We start from the raw sequence: 21,558 nt of genomic DNA, 5'->3' as shown, positions 1-21,558 counted from the left end.
TATTGTCACTATGACAAACAGAACATCAGGCCTTTCACATGACAAAACGTTTTTATTTACTCCCAACGCATAATATTTAAGAATACATAAAAAAAGAAACAGTAATACATATTTCAATAATTCAGTATTTATGCAAAGTTAGAAAGAAAAGATAAAAATCTGGGGCAAGCAAGCCCCAACCACTAACTACAGCAACATTCTGAACACATGACATATCAACAGTTTGGTTCAATGTTTTACCCAGATCTCTTCCCTAGCTGGTAGTGTGAGCAGCAACTCCAGGATTCTCAACAATATCGGAAGATTTCTATTGTCAACATCTCTGGAAGTCAGTAAATTAGTTGTCGATGTTATCAATCATTGGCTGAGAGCTTATAAGAAACTTCAGCGCGGGCCTCCTCAAGCTGCCTTGATAGATCTCTCATAAAGGGTGTACTGGTCCCATGAGTAATTCGCAGTACATCCATCGCCTTGGTGAATGATTTGAGAGCATCCTCAGTGCACTCGAGTGCCCTGCAGGAGGAGGAGAAATATAGATCTCATTGCAAACACAATAGTAGCCCAAGGAGCATGCTGGAATTCTAACAGACTATATTTGGAGATGATGGAACTTAAATGAGGTCCACAGAACATGATGAGGATGAAATCTATAGCATGTCAATGCGATCTGCTTATGGATGAAAAGCAGTATACACAGAAAATTGCAATAAAATAACTATGGATGCTTTTCGTTTTCAGCTAGCAGTTTCCAAAATTTCACAAATAACCAATGACAATTAATTTCCAATTTTGAGTGATTTCACTTCACAAGTTTGTCTCAGCTTCCAAACAGGCTTCACTCAAGAAACAAACCATTTATCTAGTTGGCTCTTGGACTTGCAACTCATTCATTGGAATGCATCTAAAACAGTTGATTTTGGAGACATAAAAAATCAATTAGGCAGGTAGATAACAACCTGTAGCCCACAATTCAGTCAAGGAGAGAGACAGAGAAAGGGAGGACTAGGAGGGCACGGACAGATTACTGATCTTGCATTCACAAAATTACAGGAATGGGGGAAATCACTTCTTAAATGAATTTAATAAATAGTAAGTGGAAGTGCATGGAAATTCCAACACCAGCTCAGTAACTTTAGGTAACCCCTCTAACAAAACTACTAAAAAGTGTAGTTGGAAAGCCATAAAAATTATAACTAGGAATCCAAAATAGTACCACACGCATGCAGGAAAAGAGAGAGGAGTGAGTATTTAAGGTGAGGTTCTGCCTAGAGAAAAGAAGGGGAAAAAAACATGGTTTGAACTTTGAAGTTTTAACCAGAACTCTGATTCCAAAACCAAAATATACTCGTCTCAGGCAGAACTGACCCAAAACCCAGCCGTTTTGGAGTATCTGTCAAAACTGGTTTGCAGGGTAAACTTATTGCATCTACAAGTGAGCTGAGCCACTGTTTTGTCATTTCATTTCTTTGAATTCTCGGAAGCATTTTCTCACGGTGAAACTTAGATCTAAGAATATTCTTCTTCCAGCAAGAATTTCAATATGCTTCATAATACTAAAGAACAATTGGTTTCAGATGAAGCACCTAAAAACCCAAATTACTGATTTTCAACAATGCTGATGATGCCCACTGGCGTATGCTAAAGGAATTTTTATAAATTTTGAATGGTTAATATAAGACAGGTCATCAAGCATCAAATTACATATTCACAAAGTTCATTTAAAACAATTATGAAGTATGGATCAAAGTTTAACAAAATAAATTACCACTAGAGGATTAGCGAATTAAGTAGGTTAGATTCTTTTACATTGAAGAGAAGATACTCCATCCAACATTGAAGTGAATGATTAAGTAAATTGCCTTGCACTTTTTGTTCCTTTTTTTTGAAAAAAAAAAAAAGCTAGAATTGGGACCTTATTTTAGGAATTTAAGTAAAATTAGAGTCTAGCACGTGTTTACGTGTTTTTTTTTTTTTTCCTGCTCTCCTTTGTAATGGTGGAGTACAGGTGAGAAGAGGAGCAGGGGACTTTATATTCTCTTTCCTTCTCTCCCATACTATCTGGTGGGGCCCAGAGAAATCTGGATGGCTGGGGCCTGCAGGGGGGGCTTTTAGTAGTTTCAAGGTGGGGACCAGCTTCAGGCTATGAAGCCAGATTCAAAACCTTCCCAATTATACGTTAGTTCATCACCACACTTCTGTCTATATTATACCCAGAATTCCAGCCTTAATCTTCTGATCACAGTTCCACAGTGTGCTACCAAACCTCAATGATACATATGCCCAGAAGGCATGAGGTTGCTGACACTAAAGAAAGTTGCAACTTCCAACTCCGTATAAGTCAACCATAAGAAGAGACTAATCTAATCCATTAGTCAGTCTTTTGATACATTTCCCAATGTCCACATTAGTTTCTAACCTTTCAAAAATCAACTCTTTTTTTCTTATTGTTTAGCATATTTCGGAGATACTTAAGTGAGCTTATAGCTGATAAAGGTTATCCTGAACAAGCGAACCAGATATACCAAGATTGTAAAGAACACGAATGTTCACATAGAAACTACCAAAAGATTAAAAAGGGATTAATTGATTCTTACCACTCAAGCTTCCCGCAAGCATAGAATTGCAGCCCTAGCATCGGGTGAACTGCTGGATAGACTCCTGCAGCAAGGAAGAAGTGATTAACTAATTCTCATCATGCAAGAATTCAGTAAGTTTACTTATCTCTAAATGATGACCAATGTATCATTTTACTATTTCTCTTTTAGTTTCAACTTTTGTACTACATTTTCTTACTAGTTTCAGATGAAAACCACTAAAGCTATACATACAGATAATGAGTTAATATTCTAGTATGATGTCTAATGTATTCTTGAAATTGAATTATTCCCTACATCCTTTCCACAATATTCATTATTTTATATTTACTCCTTTTTTTTTGGTACAAGTTTTTAATGTTTATATACTTCTAAATTCTAGTTAGCTTTAGACTAAAAGCACTGAGTTCATAAAACAAAACCACCTAGAAGCTTTGATTATAAATGATTTATAGTTAGTTTCAAATATAAATTATACTTAGGTCAAATTCTAAATGATTTATACTTGAATCAAAGATGACTCTAATTTGAATCTAGAACTGACTCACTGAGTTGCTTTCTGGGTATCAATCTGGTCATTTTGGGTTGGATTTAGGTCAGCCATCCCACTTCTACCCATACATCTGAATTTCTAACGTGTTCATCATGCCTAAAATCTATAAAAGTAATTTATTACACCTTAATTAACATATTGATCACATTTGTATGAGGTTGACTTTACAGACTAAAGCTAACCATTTTTAGCGTGCAAATATGCACAAAGAAAAAACTGCATAAGAAAGTTATGGCAACTAGAACATCTTCATGAAATATTAATTAATACACAAGCCAGTAACAATAAGATCTAATTTTTGATAGAAATTGATATTATTCATACTTGGTAAATTATTTGCATTATAAGCAGGGTAAATTGCAGCAGGAATGTAGACTTCGTTGTGACCACATGACATATAATTTGACCAATACAAAGTGGAAGCATAAGACATTGAGTTGATTGAATTTACACCAACACAGAAAGGTAGATCTTTTCCTGAAACAACCTTATATGTGAAGAAGGTAACTTGGGTCTTAGAATCCAATGTTTGTAGCATACACTGTTTTCAGCAGCATAAACTAACATATAAGGACAACCAAAACACTAATGATTGAAAAGCCACTCAAAGAACTAAGCATCACATGTTTACTATTTGCTAATGAATGTATATCTGCCATACTTTGATAAACTGGAATTGTTAATCTGCAATATGTTAAGGCACCTCTCCAGTCTTTTAGCTCCATCAAGATCTGCACAAGTATCAAAAATCATTTATGAATTGATTTGCATCAATAGACAAACAACAGTAAATCCCAACAGAGAGGAAGAGATTGTCTATTTCAAATGTGAAGTATGCAAATATAAAAATGTAGATTATCAGATGCAAAAGTGGATGTGGTGTTTTTGTTCAGCATACTTTGTATTTTGGAACTAAATTTTAAGATATAATTTGTCAAAAGCATAGTAATCATTAGAGAGAGTAGTAATTTATCTCCAAAGGATGTGGTATTTTTCATACATCAGTTAGAGAGAGTAATGTTAGAACACAAGGAGATATACAAATAAGTGATCAAGTAATGACTACACCTTTATCAGGGTCTCGTGGGTTCGCAGCAGATAGATTGAACATTGGTGACAGACCTTAAGCTGGAGCTGCTTGATGGTTTTGTATATAGCACTTGCTTCAGAATAATCTATTTTCTTGTCAAGATTTTGAAATTGGCAAAAAGATTAAATATGGCCAAAATCAATCAATGAATCAGTGCCCTTATAACAGTTATATTAAGAGTTCCATAAAACAAGAAAACATAAATTATAAATCATGAAATTCAAGTATATGTTATGGCTTCCTATTTTCGCAGGTGTTCACAGATCAGGATACTGCCAGAGGACAGAACAGCAGAAGCTTTTTGTGATAATTGTGCTACTTCACTAGCAATCTTCTCTATCTCTTGTTGATCCCTAACAAGGCCACATTGCTGGCACCGAAAAGCTTTTTTATCTGCATAAAGTACTCAGTGAAACATTTGACATAGAGCATTAAAATGAAATTTTGAATAAAGAAGACATTTCATTAGTTAACACAGTTTAAATAGGTCATTGTTGGACTAACCTGACTCAAGAAGCAAGAATCCATTGCATTTCTTGTCCTTACATCTATAACCTTCCAGGATAGCATTTTCCCGAAGCTCCTCATATGAATTCTTGACAGTTTGACAGCAAAATCAGGTCATGAAAAATTCAAACTAAGCAGAAAGTGAATTCCAAAAACAAAGGGAAAAGGCCATTAAAATAAATAGATTAACCAAAAACCTTGGTGCAGCAAGAACATGTGCAGGTGAAAAAATACTGCTTGAGATCATTTTGCCGTGTCTGAGTGGTTGCTGCAGTCTCTATATAACTTATCAAGACCTTAAAAGGAGAAAGATATTAGTAACTTCAAAACCAAGTCCATTTCCCTGCAAATTGAATGATATCATAACTAAAATGATGATGACCAAGTTCAAGCCAAGATATAGGAGAGAGAACCTACCTCAGCACACTTAGGTATAGGTTCCACAGCACGGACAAAAGCTACTCGACCTTCAAATACCAAAACTGAATTGGGCAAACAACTGAAATTCCAAATATTCCCAGCACAGAAATTTCTCTAATTTAGATGTAAGAAAAGAATTCACTAGAAGAAGCTGTTGCGGAAAAAACAATAAAGAAAATATATACAAGCTATGAACCTGTGGTTAATGATGGAAATTACAGGATATAGTCCAGTCCCCAGGGGTCTAAGTTCACTATCGCAGATAGTATGAGCATTACATGCCACCTGCATCATATTTATCAGAATCAACATGTCGTAAAGAAAATGTGTATGCAAACAAACATGCATGTGTACACATATATAAACATCTAACTCCGTATAAGCATCTAACTCCGTGTAAGTGTTGAAAATGCATGCATCCCCATTTATGGGCATTTCTCTGTGTGTGTGTGTGTGTGCAAATTATACATAATGTGTCAGAGGTGCAAAAATAAATGATTACCTTTCCAATATTAGTGAAAAGTGGATGTTTGGAGATATGCTTTCAGGGTGTGGAATGGCTGCCACATATCAGTGCCAGCAATCTAATACAGATGAAAATGCTGGGCAATAAAGAGTGCGCTAGTAAATATTTCTGGTGTGAACTTCAAAATGAGGATTAGCGAACAATTCATGTCCGCACTGGTTTCACGAGCTTTTTATAGATTTAAAACCAAACAATTTTCGTTTTTCAAGTGTTAAACTAAGCAACAATTTAAAATAGTAAAAAGATAAGAGAGCCAATCTACCTGCCTTAGCCCAGACACTGAACAAAAACATTTGGAAAGGATTCACTGCTGAAACTACAGCCTTACAGAACACAAGAAGATGCCAATATAGTCACCTCTCACAATAACCTATTGCTTTCAACTTGGTATGTAGAAGCTTGTAGAAACCAATGCCATAGGCCTTCTAATGTTCAGCTTGAGCAAGCATTTGGAAGCTCCATTTGCAGTTTAATTTCTGGAACAACACTTGCACGAGCATAGTGATCAGTTATCACTATTCCTTTCCAAAAGCAATCTGATTTAAGATCAGTTGGCAATCTATATTTTCTTTACACAGATAGCATTAGGACTCATGGATGAGAGATATACGCACTGTTCGCCGAACCGCCACAAACTGGACGGTTCAGGATATTCCAAGCCGTACTGGCGGCAAACCGGGACAGTTCGGACAGGTAAATCAAAACATCCAACGGGGGAGAGGGAAAAAGAGGAAGGGAGAGAGAAAAGAGGAGAGGGGGATGGGACGACGCAGCTGGAGACCAGCAGTGGCTTGCCGAGACCATGGAGGGCTGCAGAGGCCTCCACGGCTCGATATCGCCTAATAGGGAGTTAAATGAGAGAGAAAGAGAAGCAGTGGTAGTGGAGGGACTTGCGGCTAACGGAGAGGTTGTCGAAGGGCACCGGGCGGCCGTTGTGGCCGCCGGACGACGTAATCGATGCCTACAACGCCATGGGCATGAAACAAGGGCGATCACCCCTGTTTCATTTTTGCGGTGCCGCAAGCATCGATTACGCCGTCCTGCGGCTACGACAGCCAGTCGATGGCCCTCCGGCGGCTTCCCTCCCTCCTTTTCTTTCTTTCCTCCCCTCTCTCTATCTCTCTCTCTTTCCCTCTTTTCCTCCTCCATGTTTCCCTTTTTCTCCCCTATGTCGGTTCATGCTAGTCCAGTCCGATACAAACCCGTACCAACTCGTACCGTCGGCCAGCCGGCATGGATACCGATTCTGATTCCAGTTCTGGCTTCTTTGGATATACGTTTGACTAGAAAATTCTGTTCCTATAGGTCTCTTCATCTTCTAAGTCACTTGATCTGCCATGTTCCCTTATGTTTATCCAAGTCTAGGGAAACCTTAAAGGGTTGCTCCAGTTGCATCAGCTTGAACTGCACAAGTCTCCGTAGCCATCAGCTGACCTTCTTAGTTTATGATAAGCTCCCTTCTTGCTCAAAGTTCTCTGTGGAAATTAACAGCATTCTATGGAGGGTCAAGATATATTATGAGCCAGTAAGAAAGCAGAAACGCTAATGAATCACTAGCCAACCCCAGATAATAGACCTCACCTATCACCAAGGTGCCTAGGCAACTTTAGTACAAAATCGATAATTTCTTTTCCCAACTATTTCTAGCTCACGCAACTACATGGACATGCGTAAGTCTTTATGCAGAATGCATTAAACATTCTACATGATGCATGGATGCACACAACCACAGATATGGAATGAAGTTATCGAATAGGTATTGATAACACACCAATCAAATAGCCAAAAAAAAAAGGATGAACATGCTATAGTAAATGATGAGTTCCAAACGTGAAACCATTAGAGAAACTCTAACTTCTGTCCGGATTTTGTGACAAGGCTTTATGGTTATGGTTATGGTTTGCAAATGATGTCCTGCTTATGCCTATTTCTCCCAGGTATTTTTGTTGCATTCTGGTGAAATGATAATTTGATCCTAGATGCAACAAAAAATAAGTAACAAACTGTCTCTCGTCTGGTGCACAATAGCATAAATTAGTTTAAAAAGAAAAGGAAAAAACACACAACTGTACAGCAAGTATGCAACATTAATTTGAAATTCACCTTCGAAAAATTGCATGCGATCTCCTTTAAATCGACCTCCAGTGAAGGAAGTACTAACTTGACAAGGTTAGCCATCTGTGCATACAGCACTAGCTGTTCCTTATCAACATCAGAGATATCTTGGTGCATATAATTGTCAACCAAACAATGTATCATAGAAATCTCGCATTGAAATAAATTTTCCACCAAATGAAAATAAATCTAGGATACGAGATTCCAAAGCCTCCACCAAGCTGTAGTTATCTATTGCAGTAGTTGGAATAACCTAAACAAAAGGACAAGAAAAGTACATCATAGTGCGCAACTCTAATGCATAAAGTGCCCTAATAGTTGATCCACAAATAGACCCCAGTATAGTAATGAATCAACATGTTGTCTCAACAAGATTTTAGAAACCACGCAACATTACAAATTCATGCAAACGAGAGAGGAGAGATAGAGAGAGAGAGAGAGTCTTCCAGCTATACTTAGCAGACTTAGTCTAATACAAAGTAAAGTGCATACTCTTTTACATCTTTGTCGCATGAGGACTTCATTTCCTGTGCTAGAGACACCTCAAAATACTTTAAACACAACCATCAAATCACATACAAGAGATGACAAGGAAAAACTCCAATTTACCAAATATAAATATATATCACCAAGAAGGTTTACCAGTTTTGGCACCCGCATGGGCACCTAGCCATGCCAGGTGTTGATACAGTACATTTAGCATGCATCTCTAGTGTAAGCTATCTCGATTTACCAGCAAATTATGCTAGTGGTGATGTCAAATTATGGTTTCCTTGCATATTTTGGGGAGCTAGTTGTCTGTATACAGGGAGTGTTGCATATCTTAGGATGGTGGTATGTATCAAGTATCAGCATGGTGCTTCTTCAACTAACTTTAGGTGCAAATAAAAAAGTTCGATTCTTCATCGCTAGTTGCAAAGCATTGAAAAGAATTGGTCACATGTTAGTGACACAGATCAATTGTACTTATCAGTAGATTCGAGCAAATCAATCAAAATTGAGAAATATAGGTCTAGTAGTACCTTAAAAAATATATCATGATGGGTATTAATTATTGAATAGTATAATAAGATTTTAAGAGAAATATATAAGATTCTTATTGTGCATTACCAAGAAAAATTAGCATAGCAGCATAACCAGCACGGTACCTATCTCAATTAATTATTAATCACATATCTGTGCTTCCTTGTACAACAAGGAGAATTGAAGAAAATTAAGTTAGATAAAAGACCATTCTGGATTCATACAAATAAAATTTCAACAAGAAAGAATTGAAGAAAAAAATGAGAAATTCAAACAAAAGAGCTAATCAAGTACACATAAAGAGGATGAATAACTGAAATAGAAATTAACAGATCATATGCTCAATTGTTACGTAAGAAAAAGAGTTGCTACAGAAAATGATTAACAAAATTAATGATCTAAATGAGTTCTATATGAGCAACCATAGCAAGACATCATAGCTTTCGCCGGGCAGATAGAAAGAAAAACAGGAAATGAACAAGCAAGAAGTTTGCAGAACATGCTATCCAAAGTTCCAAAGTCCAAACAATATCATATGTGTAACCACCTGCTCACTTTGCAATTTTCTCCTTAGCATCAGTCTCACCATCAGACGAATGGTAGGAGTGAGCTTTTTCTTTCTTTCCTCACTAAGAGCCACAAGAGCTTGGCATTCTAGTTGATGTAACTTCCATTCTGATCTCTGATAACAATAAAACATAGTGCAAACATTAGATGTCAAAATAAGCAACTGTAAAACTTAATGCAGTCATTTTGTTTCTTCTTCAACTTTCTATAGCATCATTATAGTGATGGAAATAAGTAAGAACAATCTGATTATTTTGCCTATACATCTGATAGGCTGTAGCCTTTTTTTCCATATTTGCACAACTGCAATAATTTATATTTCCACAACAATGCACTTGTTGAAAATTAGGCAGGCCTCATTTGTAATTTAGAATAGGAAGACTATCACTTGTAAATTTTAAAGTCCTTGGGTCCACAGCCCTTAATGGTGCCCATGGTCTCTATCACATTCTATATTGCATTTTCCTGGTGGACAAACCCAGCTAGTACAGCATAATTAGGGGTTTGAGGGCACCAGTTCATAGAATGGAAGAGTTGAAATGACCAAAATTACAAACATCTCATTACAATTCAAACTACCAGGAAGATCACATATTTTATCATCACTGGCAATAAAATGTTGGAATGGAAAACTGTTACAACTGCTGTAGAAATCTATCCTTGTGAGGACCTAGTACATAGTGAATCTTGACATATTGACATTCTTAATAGATAGTGAACCTTGACATATTGGCATGTTCTCTTACTTTCATGAAGCAATCCAAGTGACCTTAGAGCTATAGTCAAAAGATTTATCATTCAATTAGATCAGGTTTGTTTTTCAGATCATTAACCCTCTGGTATACGTATTGTACACCTGAGAAGGCTGCACTATATATATACATGCATCTAGCATATGGATGCAACAACATCCATCACAAATTAGAACACTACCATAAGAATGTACACATAATTCTTCATCTGCATCATGCTCGATAAAGGTCTTATCTGTGTGCTCTTCTAATGCAGGAAGGTGCTAAGTGCTAACACAGATTTATCTAAAATACATGACCTACTGTGCAAAATATACATATGCACAAAAGCTAAGTAAAAGAGCACATATGATGAATATTTATCAGACATTAAGGGCATGTTTGGTTGCACATAAGCAGGCATTCAAAGTTTACTTCAAGTATGTGTAAAGTTACTTTAGGTGTTTGTCCCAAGGTGGCCTCATGTAAGTTCATGCATTGAGAAGAATCGGACTCAAAAATACGGAAAGTGACTTGCTAGTAGGGAGCCAAAATCACTTTGCAAAATGAGTTCCCATCTATCCACTTACAGACAACCAAATAAGCCCTAGGAGACTAACACCAAACTCTTTTTTGAGTTAGGTCTTGTCCCAATGGGCATTACCAAAACAAAAGGAAGCAATAAAGTGAACTTGATGCAGCCACAATCTATGGAAAAAATAATTGATAGAAAATATGACACCTGGCATGCATTCCCACAATACCATGCAACCCGACAAGCTGAGCATTTCCTTAGGTTGTTGGATGCAAAACATCCATCACAACTTGAGCCACTAGAAATTTTTTAGGTGTAGATGCATAAGGCTCTTGACAAATAATGACTTCTCCTGCAAGATATAACTCCTGTCAGCATTAAAAAAAAATAAGAAATGAATTATTACACCAGCTCTTCAAGTATCATAATTCACATGTCAAATGTCAACTGATAAACAAATTCCACTCTAGGTTTGCAGCTAGAATACAACAAATACTAAGTGAATAGTGAGATGGGGTTAAAAATTCAACAGCTGCATGAATTAAATAATAGTTTCCATCTACTAGTTTGCTTTTAGGCATCCAATATATCCCTCATATATGTTGTTGTATCTCCAACGTCCCATGTCATTTCCTCTCTTCTACCAATCTCCAAAGGAGTTAGTGATACATTTGAAACTAAGTGAAGGAACCATCAATTGGAGCCATCATCAAAGCAGTAGTGAACTTTGAGCAGTAAGTCGATTTGCTTTATGAGCAAACGATCATGGTATCCTCATTTGTCCACAGCACCTAATCTGGAATTTGGCAACCAGTAAAATTCCTTCCTGTATAATTCTAAGGCATACATGAGCACATGATCACGAAACTGATTATGCCCGCTAGTTGTAGGTCGTCTTCAGTCAACCATCAATTAAACTATAGACTCCACAGCTATCACATCCTAGAGGAAAACTGGCAAATTCTTCAAAGTATATTACCTAGTTGACCCAAGTGCAGTGCTTAAATCTTCTGGCTCAGATGGTGTTTAACTCCACTTTTTAAAGAATTAACCACCCATCCAAGGAAAATATGAATCTTAAGAATCGATTCCACATCCACGAACATCACAATCAACTTGGGATAGCAACAACAGTCGCCATGATCATGTCACTTTTATCGACTACCAATGTCCAACCTTGTTTGTCCTCCTGAAGACAAGGAGACGCTAAGTACCACAAACTTGTTGAGCGAGCTCTTCAATGAACCCACTCATGGAATTTTTCCGCTTCGCCATCTGCCTATTAGAGGAAGCAAGTAGGTTTTGAGGATATTTTGCAAGACATTTCATCGAGCACTTTGGACTCGAAGAAAGCAGAAGAGGTTTACGGCAGAGTTTTACGATGAAAGCCCTTTCCTGACCATGGCGTGAATGCACCGAGAAAGAGAAGGAGATAAAAGAGGGATGACCGACCGGGTGAGAAGTCACGGGTGGTGACGAGACCGCGGCCTTTCCCTGGGATGGAGGCGACGGTGAGGCCTTGGGCGGAGAGGGCGGTCTGGAGGTCGTCCATCCAAGCCATCGCGGGACCGCCACAGGCTTCTCGCGGGCGCGCGCTTGTGACCGCCAGTGATCGGCAAGAGAGCTGCGCTGCTTTGCAGCTATTTGCAGCTACTTTCGCTTCTTTGGTCGCCTGAAGTTTCTCGACCCTTCAGCCGATCTCATGCCAACTCCGTGATTGTGTAACTCGGCAGAGACGTGGCAGTATACAAGAGGGAGGAATTCAAACTGGATGGTTGTGATCGCTTTAAGAGTAACACCAGGGGGCTCCAGTTACATGGACATGAAGAACACACCTGCCACTTGTTATAGTAGGACTGGTGCAATTTATTTGATTTGCTATCATGATGGAGATTTGATTGATCACGAAATTGTAATAGACGCCTCAAAATATTTTTCGTGTTATTTTTGATACAAACGGATGATCACATCAGTTTGGTACGAAAGCAGCCTAATAAATCAAGATAACAAAATTTTCGTAAGTCCAACGAACAGTCTCTATCCAGTCTCCATATCCAATCGCCAATAGTGATAAGCATTGGGTCGTGCCCTAGGCCCATCAGGCCTGAGGCTAAACGGATCGTACCTGACATGGCACGATTAGCATCAGGCCACAGTCCAGCACAGTCCTAAGCCCGGTGGGTAGCGAGTCATAATTGGCACGGTCTATTGGTCCACAAGCCTCTTTTTTTTAAAAAATTGCAAACAGGCCATGCCAGGCACAGTCCGTTTCGATTCATTACGGGTGTGAGGTGCGAGCACAGCGGCCGGAGGAAGATCAAGGGGGTTCCAGGGTGGAGGGGTGGGGGGTGGCTATGGCGCAAATGGATGCTGGGGCCTGAGGGAGGAGAGGGAGGGTGGTGGTCGCATGGAGCCGGAGGCGGACAACAAGTGTGGTGCGGACGACGGCAGGCGAGGCTGCGGCGGGTGCGACGTGGACAGCCACAGTGGGTGCCTTGTGAGAGGAGAGAGAAGGGAGGGTGGAGGAGGTTTTTGGGGGGCAGCTTTGGCGCGAATGGATGCCGAGGCCCAAGGGAAGGGGAGGGAGGGTGGTGGTTGCATGGAGTCGGAGGCGGACGGTGGTGGGGCGCAGCTGTCGTGGGTGCAGTACGAATGACCACCGCTCTCGAAACCCCCTCCGCCCTCTCCCAGCCGCTGCGCCTGCACCCCGTGCCCACACCCCAAATAGGCTATGCCATGGCACGGCCCATTTCAAAGGGGTCGGGCTGGCACGTGGGCCGTGCCGTGCCTGGTCCACGGGTCATGCCGGCCCAGGCCCTTATGGGCCGTGTCGGGCCTAGGCCGCAGGCCAGAAAATCCCAGCCCAGCCCCCCTCTTATGGACCGTGCCAGGCACGGCACAGCACTGTAGCTTACGGGCCATGCCAAGCACGGCCTATCTCGTGTCGGGCCGAGCTGTATCATGGGCGGCCCAGCCTGTTGCCCATCTCTAATCATTAGAGTGATCAGCCATGAAAGCTGCCATCCAGTCCGCTGTAGTATTGGCTTCCCGGTAGATATGGTGAACTCTGACTGCAGCAACGTGGCGAAGAGAGATTCAGATATCTCAGATGAGAGGATGGCCATCAGACTGCCTAGTACCCTTTGGAGCCAAGCAATGATAGTGGCAGAGTCACCCTCAAGAAAGATCCGCTCTGCATGAAGCTGTTGTCTGACAAAATGACCTCTGTCTAAGCAGCATGAAGCTCTGCACTGGGGACAGAAGGCTCAAACAGGCGGGAGCCTCCAGCGGCTAGAAGTCTACCATCAGAGCTGTGGATAACAAAGCCCGCTCTGCCTCTCCCATCCCTGACGCTGCCATCGAAGTTAACTTTGACAAATCCCAAGGGTGGGGGCTCCCAAGCGATGGAAAGAACCCTACGAGTCACTGCCGGGGCAGCCAGGGAGCTCCAGGAGTCAGAGATGTCAAAGAATGGAGTGGCAGCATCAAACCGACAATACTCCTAGGCAAGACAAATAGCAATGTCTAAAATGTAATGAGTAGGAATCACCTCACCATCAAAGATGAAGCTATTCCTAGATAGTCAAATCTGGTAAGCAATGTAAGCCATCCGCCCAACAATAACAGCCGATCCATCAATCGTACTCTGATGAATCAAGCCAAGAAAGAAAACTAACTTGGGACCAGGGCTCGTCTCCCAAGGGTGACCACCAAACTGTCTCCAGATGACTTTCATCCTCGTGCATCGCATAATAGCATGCTCCATAAACTCATCCTCATCCCCACAAACCAGACAAGAGGTCGGAACCTCCATGCCCCTATTTCTGAGAAGAGCCCGAGTGGAAAGTCGGTTCCAGGCCAGCTTTCAAAGAAAGATCCGTACCCGAGAATGGGCGGCAACTCTCCAGATCCAGGCAGCATCAATCATCCTAGTAGGCATCAGACCATATAACCTGGATAGGTCCCTCAAGAGAACCGTGAGGCAGCAGGAACGCCCCGCATTCTAAGTGGGGTGCACTAAAATTGGGATGGCAAGGATCCACTCCACGAGAGGGCCACCAAAGAGCCTAATGATCTCCTCTTATCTCCAGCTGAAGCCATCAGCAGCAATGAGGTCAGAAACCCTCATGTGGTCATCCACCTCAGTGCTAATAAGGTTCGGCTAGTGGGAGAGAGGAAAGCCTAAAATCTAGGTGTCCTGGATCACCTCCATCGATCGTCCATCCCCAACCAAGTATCTGATATAGTCTATGACGTCGGATCCATGGGCACAAATCTCCCTCCATATGAAAGAGTATCTTCGACGAGTATGGATGGGGGACCCAAGGCTCTAGCCACCCTAGCGGGTCTTCATCACCCTACTCCACAAACAGTCTGATTGGATCAAGAATCTGGCCGCATGCCTCGCAATCAAGACCTCCCTCCTCGTCAATAAGGAATGAATCCCCAAGCCACTATCTCAAATAGGCTGGCAAACGACCTCCCAGGAAAGAAGATGAACCGATGACAGTCGCAATTGGATCCCTACAAAAAGTGGTGAAACTACTACTCCAGCCCTCTAATACAAGTAATTGTTCCAATCGAAACAATCATATGGGCCAAGAGGTAAATCAGAATAGAGCTCAACACCGGTCTCACCACAGTCGTCCAGCCCATAAAGGATAGGGCATCAGTCTGCCAACCCTGAAGATGCTCCAGGACCCACTGCTCCAGAGGTCTACACTCAACCCGTCGAAGATGATAGCTCGTAATCGAAACTCTAAGGTAGGACAGTGGCCCAGTCTGCTCCCGAACCCTCAAGATCTCTCTAATTGCCGATCTGACCTGGGGCCTCGTTCTTGGGCTGAAGAAAACCACAGACTTTTGAGTGTTGACCTGCTGGCCTGATGACCAACAATAGGTCCTGACAATAGAGGCAAAGCACTCTGTATTTCAGATGGAGGTGCGTCTGATGAGGAGGCAGTCATCTACAAAGAGATGGTGCGAGAGGGCTAGGGTATCAAGAGCAAGCCAATACGGCTCCAGGGCTTGCACCTGTACCGCCGATCTTAAAGCCCTGGATAATGCATTAGCACATAGAATGAATAGGTAGGGGGAGAGGAGGCAACCTTGGCGAAGATCAATATAGGAGAGAAAGAACTCCGTCGGGGTGCCATTAACAAGGATGGCAAAACTGGGGCCCTTAATGCAGTCTATGATATAGTCGATCTATCTGTCTTCAAAATCCAACTCTTAAAGCGTTCGCTAGAGAAAAGGCCAACACATCCAATCATAAGCCAGCTCCATATCCAGCTTGATTACCATGAGCTGCGAAAATATGATACTCTCTGGAGATCATGCATAAACTCCTGGACCAACATAATGTTGTTGGTGATAGACCGACCTACAACAAAAGCACCACACTCTGGGCTTATCAGATGAGGCATCAACGACTTCAACTACCCCACCAAAACCCGCACACACACCTTATAGAGGGTGGTGCAAAGATTGATCGATCTGAAATGCTCCGAAAGTGAAGCGCTAGGCCGTTTCGGAATGAGGGTGATCAAGGTCCGCTTCCACATCGTCAGAACGTCCCTAAACTCGAAGGCCACCTGCATCGTCTCCACCACCTCCTCCTCCCAAACGATAGTCCCATACCGATAAAAGAACAGCAAAGGAAAATCATCAGGCCTCGAGGCCTTATCCTCACTAAGAGATCAGAGGGCCTCATGCACCTCCTCAGGAGACACCAGGCGGGTCTATAAAGCATTCTCCTGCACAAAGAAAGAAAGTACCTATTGAGCCCCTGAGATGGGATGGTCATCACCAAGTATCATCATCCATCGATCCCTGAAGAAATGGAGGATCTCCGCTCGAGTTCCTCCACCATCATCCACGATACTGCCATCACTCCTCCACAGTTGTCTGATCCGGTTGGTGGAACTTCAGATCATAGTAGACTGATAAAAGAATTTAGTATTTCAGTCACCCTTCCGAATCCACTGGACTCTAGACTTCTGCCTCTATAAGATCTTCTGCTGCCTCAGAAAAGAGTGATGCTCGAAAAGCTTACTGCGAAGCTCCCCTATCTCAAGCATATGTAGGCCACCGTCTTGATCCTCCCTCCACTACAGCTCCACAATATTTGCTTCAACCTGCTCGATCTGATAGATAATGTTGCCCACCTTTAATCAATTCCATCTGAGGAATCTGCATCAGGCCAGCTTCAGCCTATGGGTCACCCTATACCTAGCATCCCCACGAATCAGCATCCTCCACACCCCCACATCAAGTCTTAAGATCTCGGATAAAAGATCCAAAACTTTTCCAACCAAAATGGACCCCTAGGTCGGTCCAGGTCATCCATCGAAATAAGAATGGGGCAATAGTCCGAGGCAATCATGGGCAGATGCCGAACACAATACCTCGGATAATGCTGGATCCAATCAGCTGAAGTGAAAGCCCGATCAATCATCTCCCAAATGCGAGCAGACCCATGCCGGTTGTTGTACCAAGTGAACCTGAAACCTGTGAATTCGAGATCAATCAACCCAATACTGTTGATGAACTCTCTGAACTCTTGAAACTCCACATTATCCCCTTGCTGCTTGTTGTCCCGCTTCTCGTGAGGATCCACAATGCAATTGAAGTCTCCAGCCATCAAAGAAGGCACCCCCTACGATAGGAGTCGAGAAATCTCTACCCAGAGCACCCTCCGATCTCTGTGCTAGGTGCTCACATAAACGTTGAAGAGGAGTCAAGACTCTCCAGACTGATCCATGATGACAAGAACCACCTACTGCTCACACTTGTGGAAAGCATCCACACAAACCAATCCACGATGCCACATCACCAAAATACCACCTGAAAGTCTCCAAGACTCTACAGCATAAGAACATTAGGTTATAAGAATCCTCTGCCTGGTCCGGGCCAATTCAGTCCTGGAGAGACGAGTCTCACTTAATACACAAATATCAGGGTCATGCTGTTGGATCAATCGGTCAAAGGTTGATCGAAAGAAGGGTTTCCCCACCCCCTGACAGTTCCAGAGCGAAATCCTCATGAAGATGACTCAGCAGGAAGGGGGCCAGCACTCGTACCCCCCTCAATCTAAGAATCCACCTCCGCCACATCATCCATCGAGCCCGCCCTCCCGAATACCATCCTCTTATCGTGGATGGCCTGTCAAAGTCTAGCCACAGCCATCTCATGAGAGAGGACCACCATCTCAGTCTCAGGCCGCCGCTCCGATGCCCCTGCTACCATCGGGCCACCAAGCTCACGACTTCATCCTCCTGGCTCTAGCAGGCCCTCCTCTACCTCCATCGGAGCCTTGGCCCTAAAGATGAAGACACCAGGACCTCGGGGAGCCACTGGCACCTCCAGATCCACAGACGAAGAGGCCACAACCTTGCCTTTTGCCTTGTTTTTCTTGATCCCATTTTTTTTGGAGCCCTCTAGGCCCAAGACTTGATTGGTGGGCTTCACTGGAGCCTGGCCCAAATCAGGCTCATCGGGTCGGGCTCGCTTGGCTTGGTCTATTGCCTGTCCCGCTTGGCCCGCTACCCATTGGGTTGGGGCCTCCGCAGCCCGTCCTGCGCTCCCATCTCCGCCCACAGGTCGCAAATCAGCCAAGGGGCTGAATGGATTCGAGTTTGGGTTCGAGACCCTCCCCACACCTCCAACATGTGAGTCCTCCATCTCTGTCATCGGGTGTGACCGGCTAGGCAACCACCAGCGTGCAACCTTGGCCGGTTGGCTCCGCACATCAACGCCAGGGCCCGAGTTCGCCCGGATCGAGTCAGCTGCAAAATGTCCCAAGCCCAGTGGAGTTGTCCCCAACGTCCCTACTGTCGATGACCTCCCATCCACCCCCAGCACCCTGCCGCAACTCTCATCGGCAAACAACCAACAACTAAGGCCCCATGGGGGGCCCCACTATCCTTTGGCCACCTTCCACCTCTTTTGCTTGGATGATGTTGTTAGGGCCCAAACCCGCCATCGTAGCAGCTTTCCCTAGCCGGTACCACTCTGGTGCGTAAAAGGCCCTGCAATGGAGACAAACTCTGTCAGCGCTTTTGTACACAAAATGTTGCCAAAACAGGCCTGTCGGTCCTTTGACCAAAATTTCTGGCCTCAGAAGATGGCCGAGGTTGATTTTGAGGCACACCCACGCAAAACCCAGCCGCCTCAGGTCCGCACTACAATCATCAAGATCCACTAACTCGTCGGTGAGACAAACGACCTCCCGAAGGGCTTCTGGATCCCAAAACTCCATCGGAAGCCATGGAAAACGAACCCACAATAACGTTGATGAAATTGCTCCTTCCGTCGGAAAGAAACCTGACCTCCATGGTTTGAGAGCTGACGCCTACCCTGCCACCGACCAAGGCTATCGGAGAACTTGATCACACTCTGCAGGCTCCCCAAAATGGAAGAGGAGAAGCCCCCTCTCCAAGCCATACGCCATCACCTCCCCTTTAACTATGCCCCAAAGTCGAAATTCTCTTGCCACCGATTCTGACAAAACCTGCCTCTCTAGGCTCCATCCCACCACTGTCGTTTCCTCCCACATCGCCAAATGCTTCTGGAGGGCCACAATCGGGACCTCCACAACCTCCGGATACCAACACGTGAGCTCCATCATCTCCTCTGGTGACAGATCTGGTGAAACCCACACTGGCCTCCCTTGCATAGCCCCTTTCTAGCTTGCCTCCAGCCGGTCAGTACCCTTCGAGGTACCCGACCGGTCACGCACCTCCTTCCCCATCACCCACCACCACAACATTGTTGGAAACAGACCAGAACGTTGGGGATCACACTTCGAAGAAGAACAATGCGAATCTTAAAGCAGTAATAGGTTGCACAGTCTCAGTTGCGTGAGTATATTATCAAACTTCTCTATTGCAGATTTCTACTATGGATGCACTCCATATTTCAGATACGATAAATGTAGGAGGGAGGGAGTTAAATAGGTGAAGATGCACCTAAGGATTTCAAGATATGCTAAAATAGGTAAGGTTGATATTTAAAAAATAGCCATCGTTTAACTACATGAGCAATGCCAAGCTAGCATTAGTCAAGATGAACGATTTTTATTCTTTTGAGAATAAAAAATTTATCCAAAAATCTATTTTTAGATAAATATTTTTAAGATAATATTTAAATAAAAAATAATTTATTTTATATTATTTTATATATTAAAAAATAATTTGAGAATCTGTTATCCATATTCTTTTACAATACTAATTTTCTGTATAAGTTGCTAAGATCTATCTATATTTCTCATAATATTTTTTATTATATAAATATTATTATATATAATAAAATAATTTGATACATTATCTTATAATATAATATATTATAATATTATATTATTATTATTATAATATACTATAATAATATAGTATATAATTATATATTATATAATAATATATCATTATATTATTATATTACAATATATTAATATATTATATTATATTTTTGTTATATATTATTATAGTATTATATAAATATTATTATATACTATATTATTATAATATATTATAATATTATAATATATAGTATATAATATTATATATAATATAATATATTATAATAATATTGCATAATATATTATATTATATTAGTATATATTATTATATATAAAACATGTTATATTATTATATTATAATATATTAATATATTATGATATATTATTATATTATATTGTTATATATTATTATATATTATGTTAATATCACATATTTATTTTTTCTATTATATTATATATAATCATATATTATAGTATTATATTATTATTATAATAATCTAGTATATTATATTATATTATAATAAATTATTATAATATTATAATATAACATTCTATATTATATTGTAATATAGTATAATATAATACAATATACTACATTATATTATAATATATTATATAAATATTATTATATATAATATAATATTATATTATATCGTATTATAATATATTATTATATCATATTATATTATTGTTATAAAGTTAAAAGTATATTAGAAATGAATTAAAAATATTATTTTTTTATTTAATAAAAAAATAATTTAGCAATCTTCTAAATGGATAAGATTTTTTTTATTTGATGGATAAATATTATCCATGAAAAAATAACTTATCCATCTTACATATCCATGAAAAAAAATAAAAATATGAATAAATTAATTAATAAAAAAATTAATTAACTTTTTCAAGATATTTATCCATAAAAAAATAGATGTTAAAGATTTAAATCACCTCCAAACTTTTGTTTATTGAAAGAATACTACCCAACGCATGACCCTTAAAGCCCTAAACAAGAACCATGTTATCGAACCACCCAAAAGACAAATCCAAGCAAAAAGGTGTCACCATTTGGATAAGTCTCAATTCCTTTCATTTTCTTCTGATTAAAATACGATTCCACTTTCAAAGCTCCATTTGTACATATAGAAGATAATTACTGAGTTCCCAATTGGTAAACCACGTGAAATGATCGAGCTAATTCCAGCTTCCAGATATCATCTCCAACGCTTTGATATGATATGACCGGGATTATACCTTAATTTATATGACAAGCCAAGTATCTCAGGACCATTAACAGAACTCGTACCTTGATGCGTGCTCTCACGTCCTTGTTTCGCCAATGCTGGGAAGATTGGTTCCTTATAAAAGTGGGGTAGCATCTTCTTGCTGTTGGACACGGCAGAGGATTGGCTAGTTACCATCCCGCAGTGACTGCAGCTACCATTTGCACTTTATTCCACCACGAGTAATTCACATGCAGCATACTAAATAATTACAGCATGCGATCCAAATGAAGCTCTCCTTTTATTAGTTGTTACCTTTGTTACAAACTCAATATGAGATGAGGGTCGTAGGAATCGCCTCCACATGGCTCAGCATATTTTT

General features: G+C 41.0%; 1 protein-coding gene and 1 pseudogene across 1 annotated transcript; both read right to left on the bottom strand.

Annotated features, from left to right (window-relative positions):
• Nucleotides 1-32: 32 nt before the first annotated feature.
• Nucleotides 33-12,449, bottom strand: LOC105048725 (histone-lysine N-methyltransferase ASHR1). The gene is given in 15 exon segments (XM_010928148.4): nt 33-513; nt 2,595-2,658; nt 3,809-3,878; nt 4,216-4,322; nt 4,511-4,630; nt 4,742-4,832; nt 4,942-5,040; nt 5,162-5,243; nt 5,361-5,449; nt 7,794-7,912; nt 8,004-8,058; nt 9,376-9,510; nt 10,869-10,966; nt 10,969-11,013; nt 12,114-12,449. Coding segments are annotated over 15 exon segments (1,443 nt in total). The 5' UTR covers nt 12,223-12,449; the 3' UTR covers nt 33-353.
• Nucleotides 12,450-19,347: 6,898 nt separating this feature from the next.
• Nucleotides 19,348-21,558, bottom strand: part of LOC140859350 (histone-lysine N-methyltransferase ASHR1-like) — a 9,843-nt pseudogene continuing 7,632 nt past the window's right edge.

The sequence above is a fragment of the Elaeis guineensis genome, chromosome 7, assembly GCF_000442705.2.
Source record: "Elaeis guineensis isolate ETL-2024a chromosome 7, EG11, whole genome shotgun sequence".
NCBI lineage: Eukaryota > Viridiplantae > Streptophyta > Magnoliopsida > Arecales > Arecaceae > Elaeis > Elaeis guineensis.
This window is presented reverse-complemented; position numbering and strand designations above follow the sequence as displayed.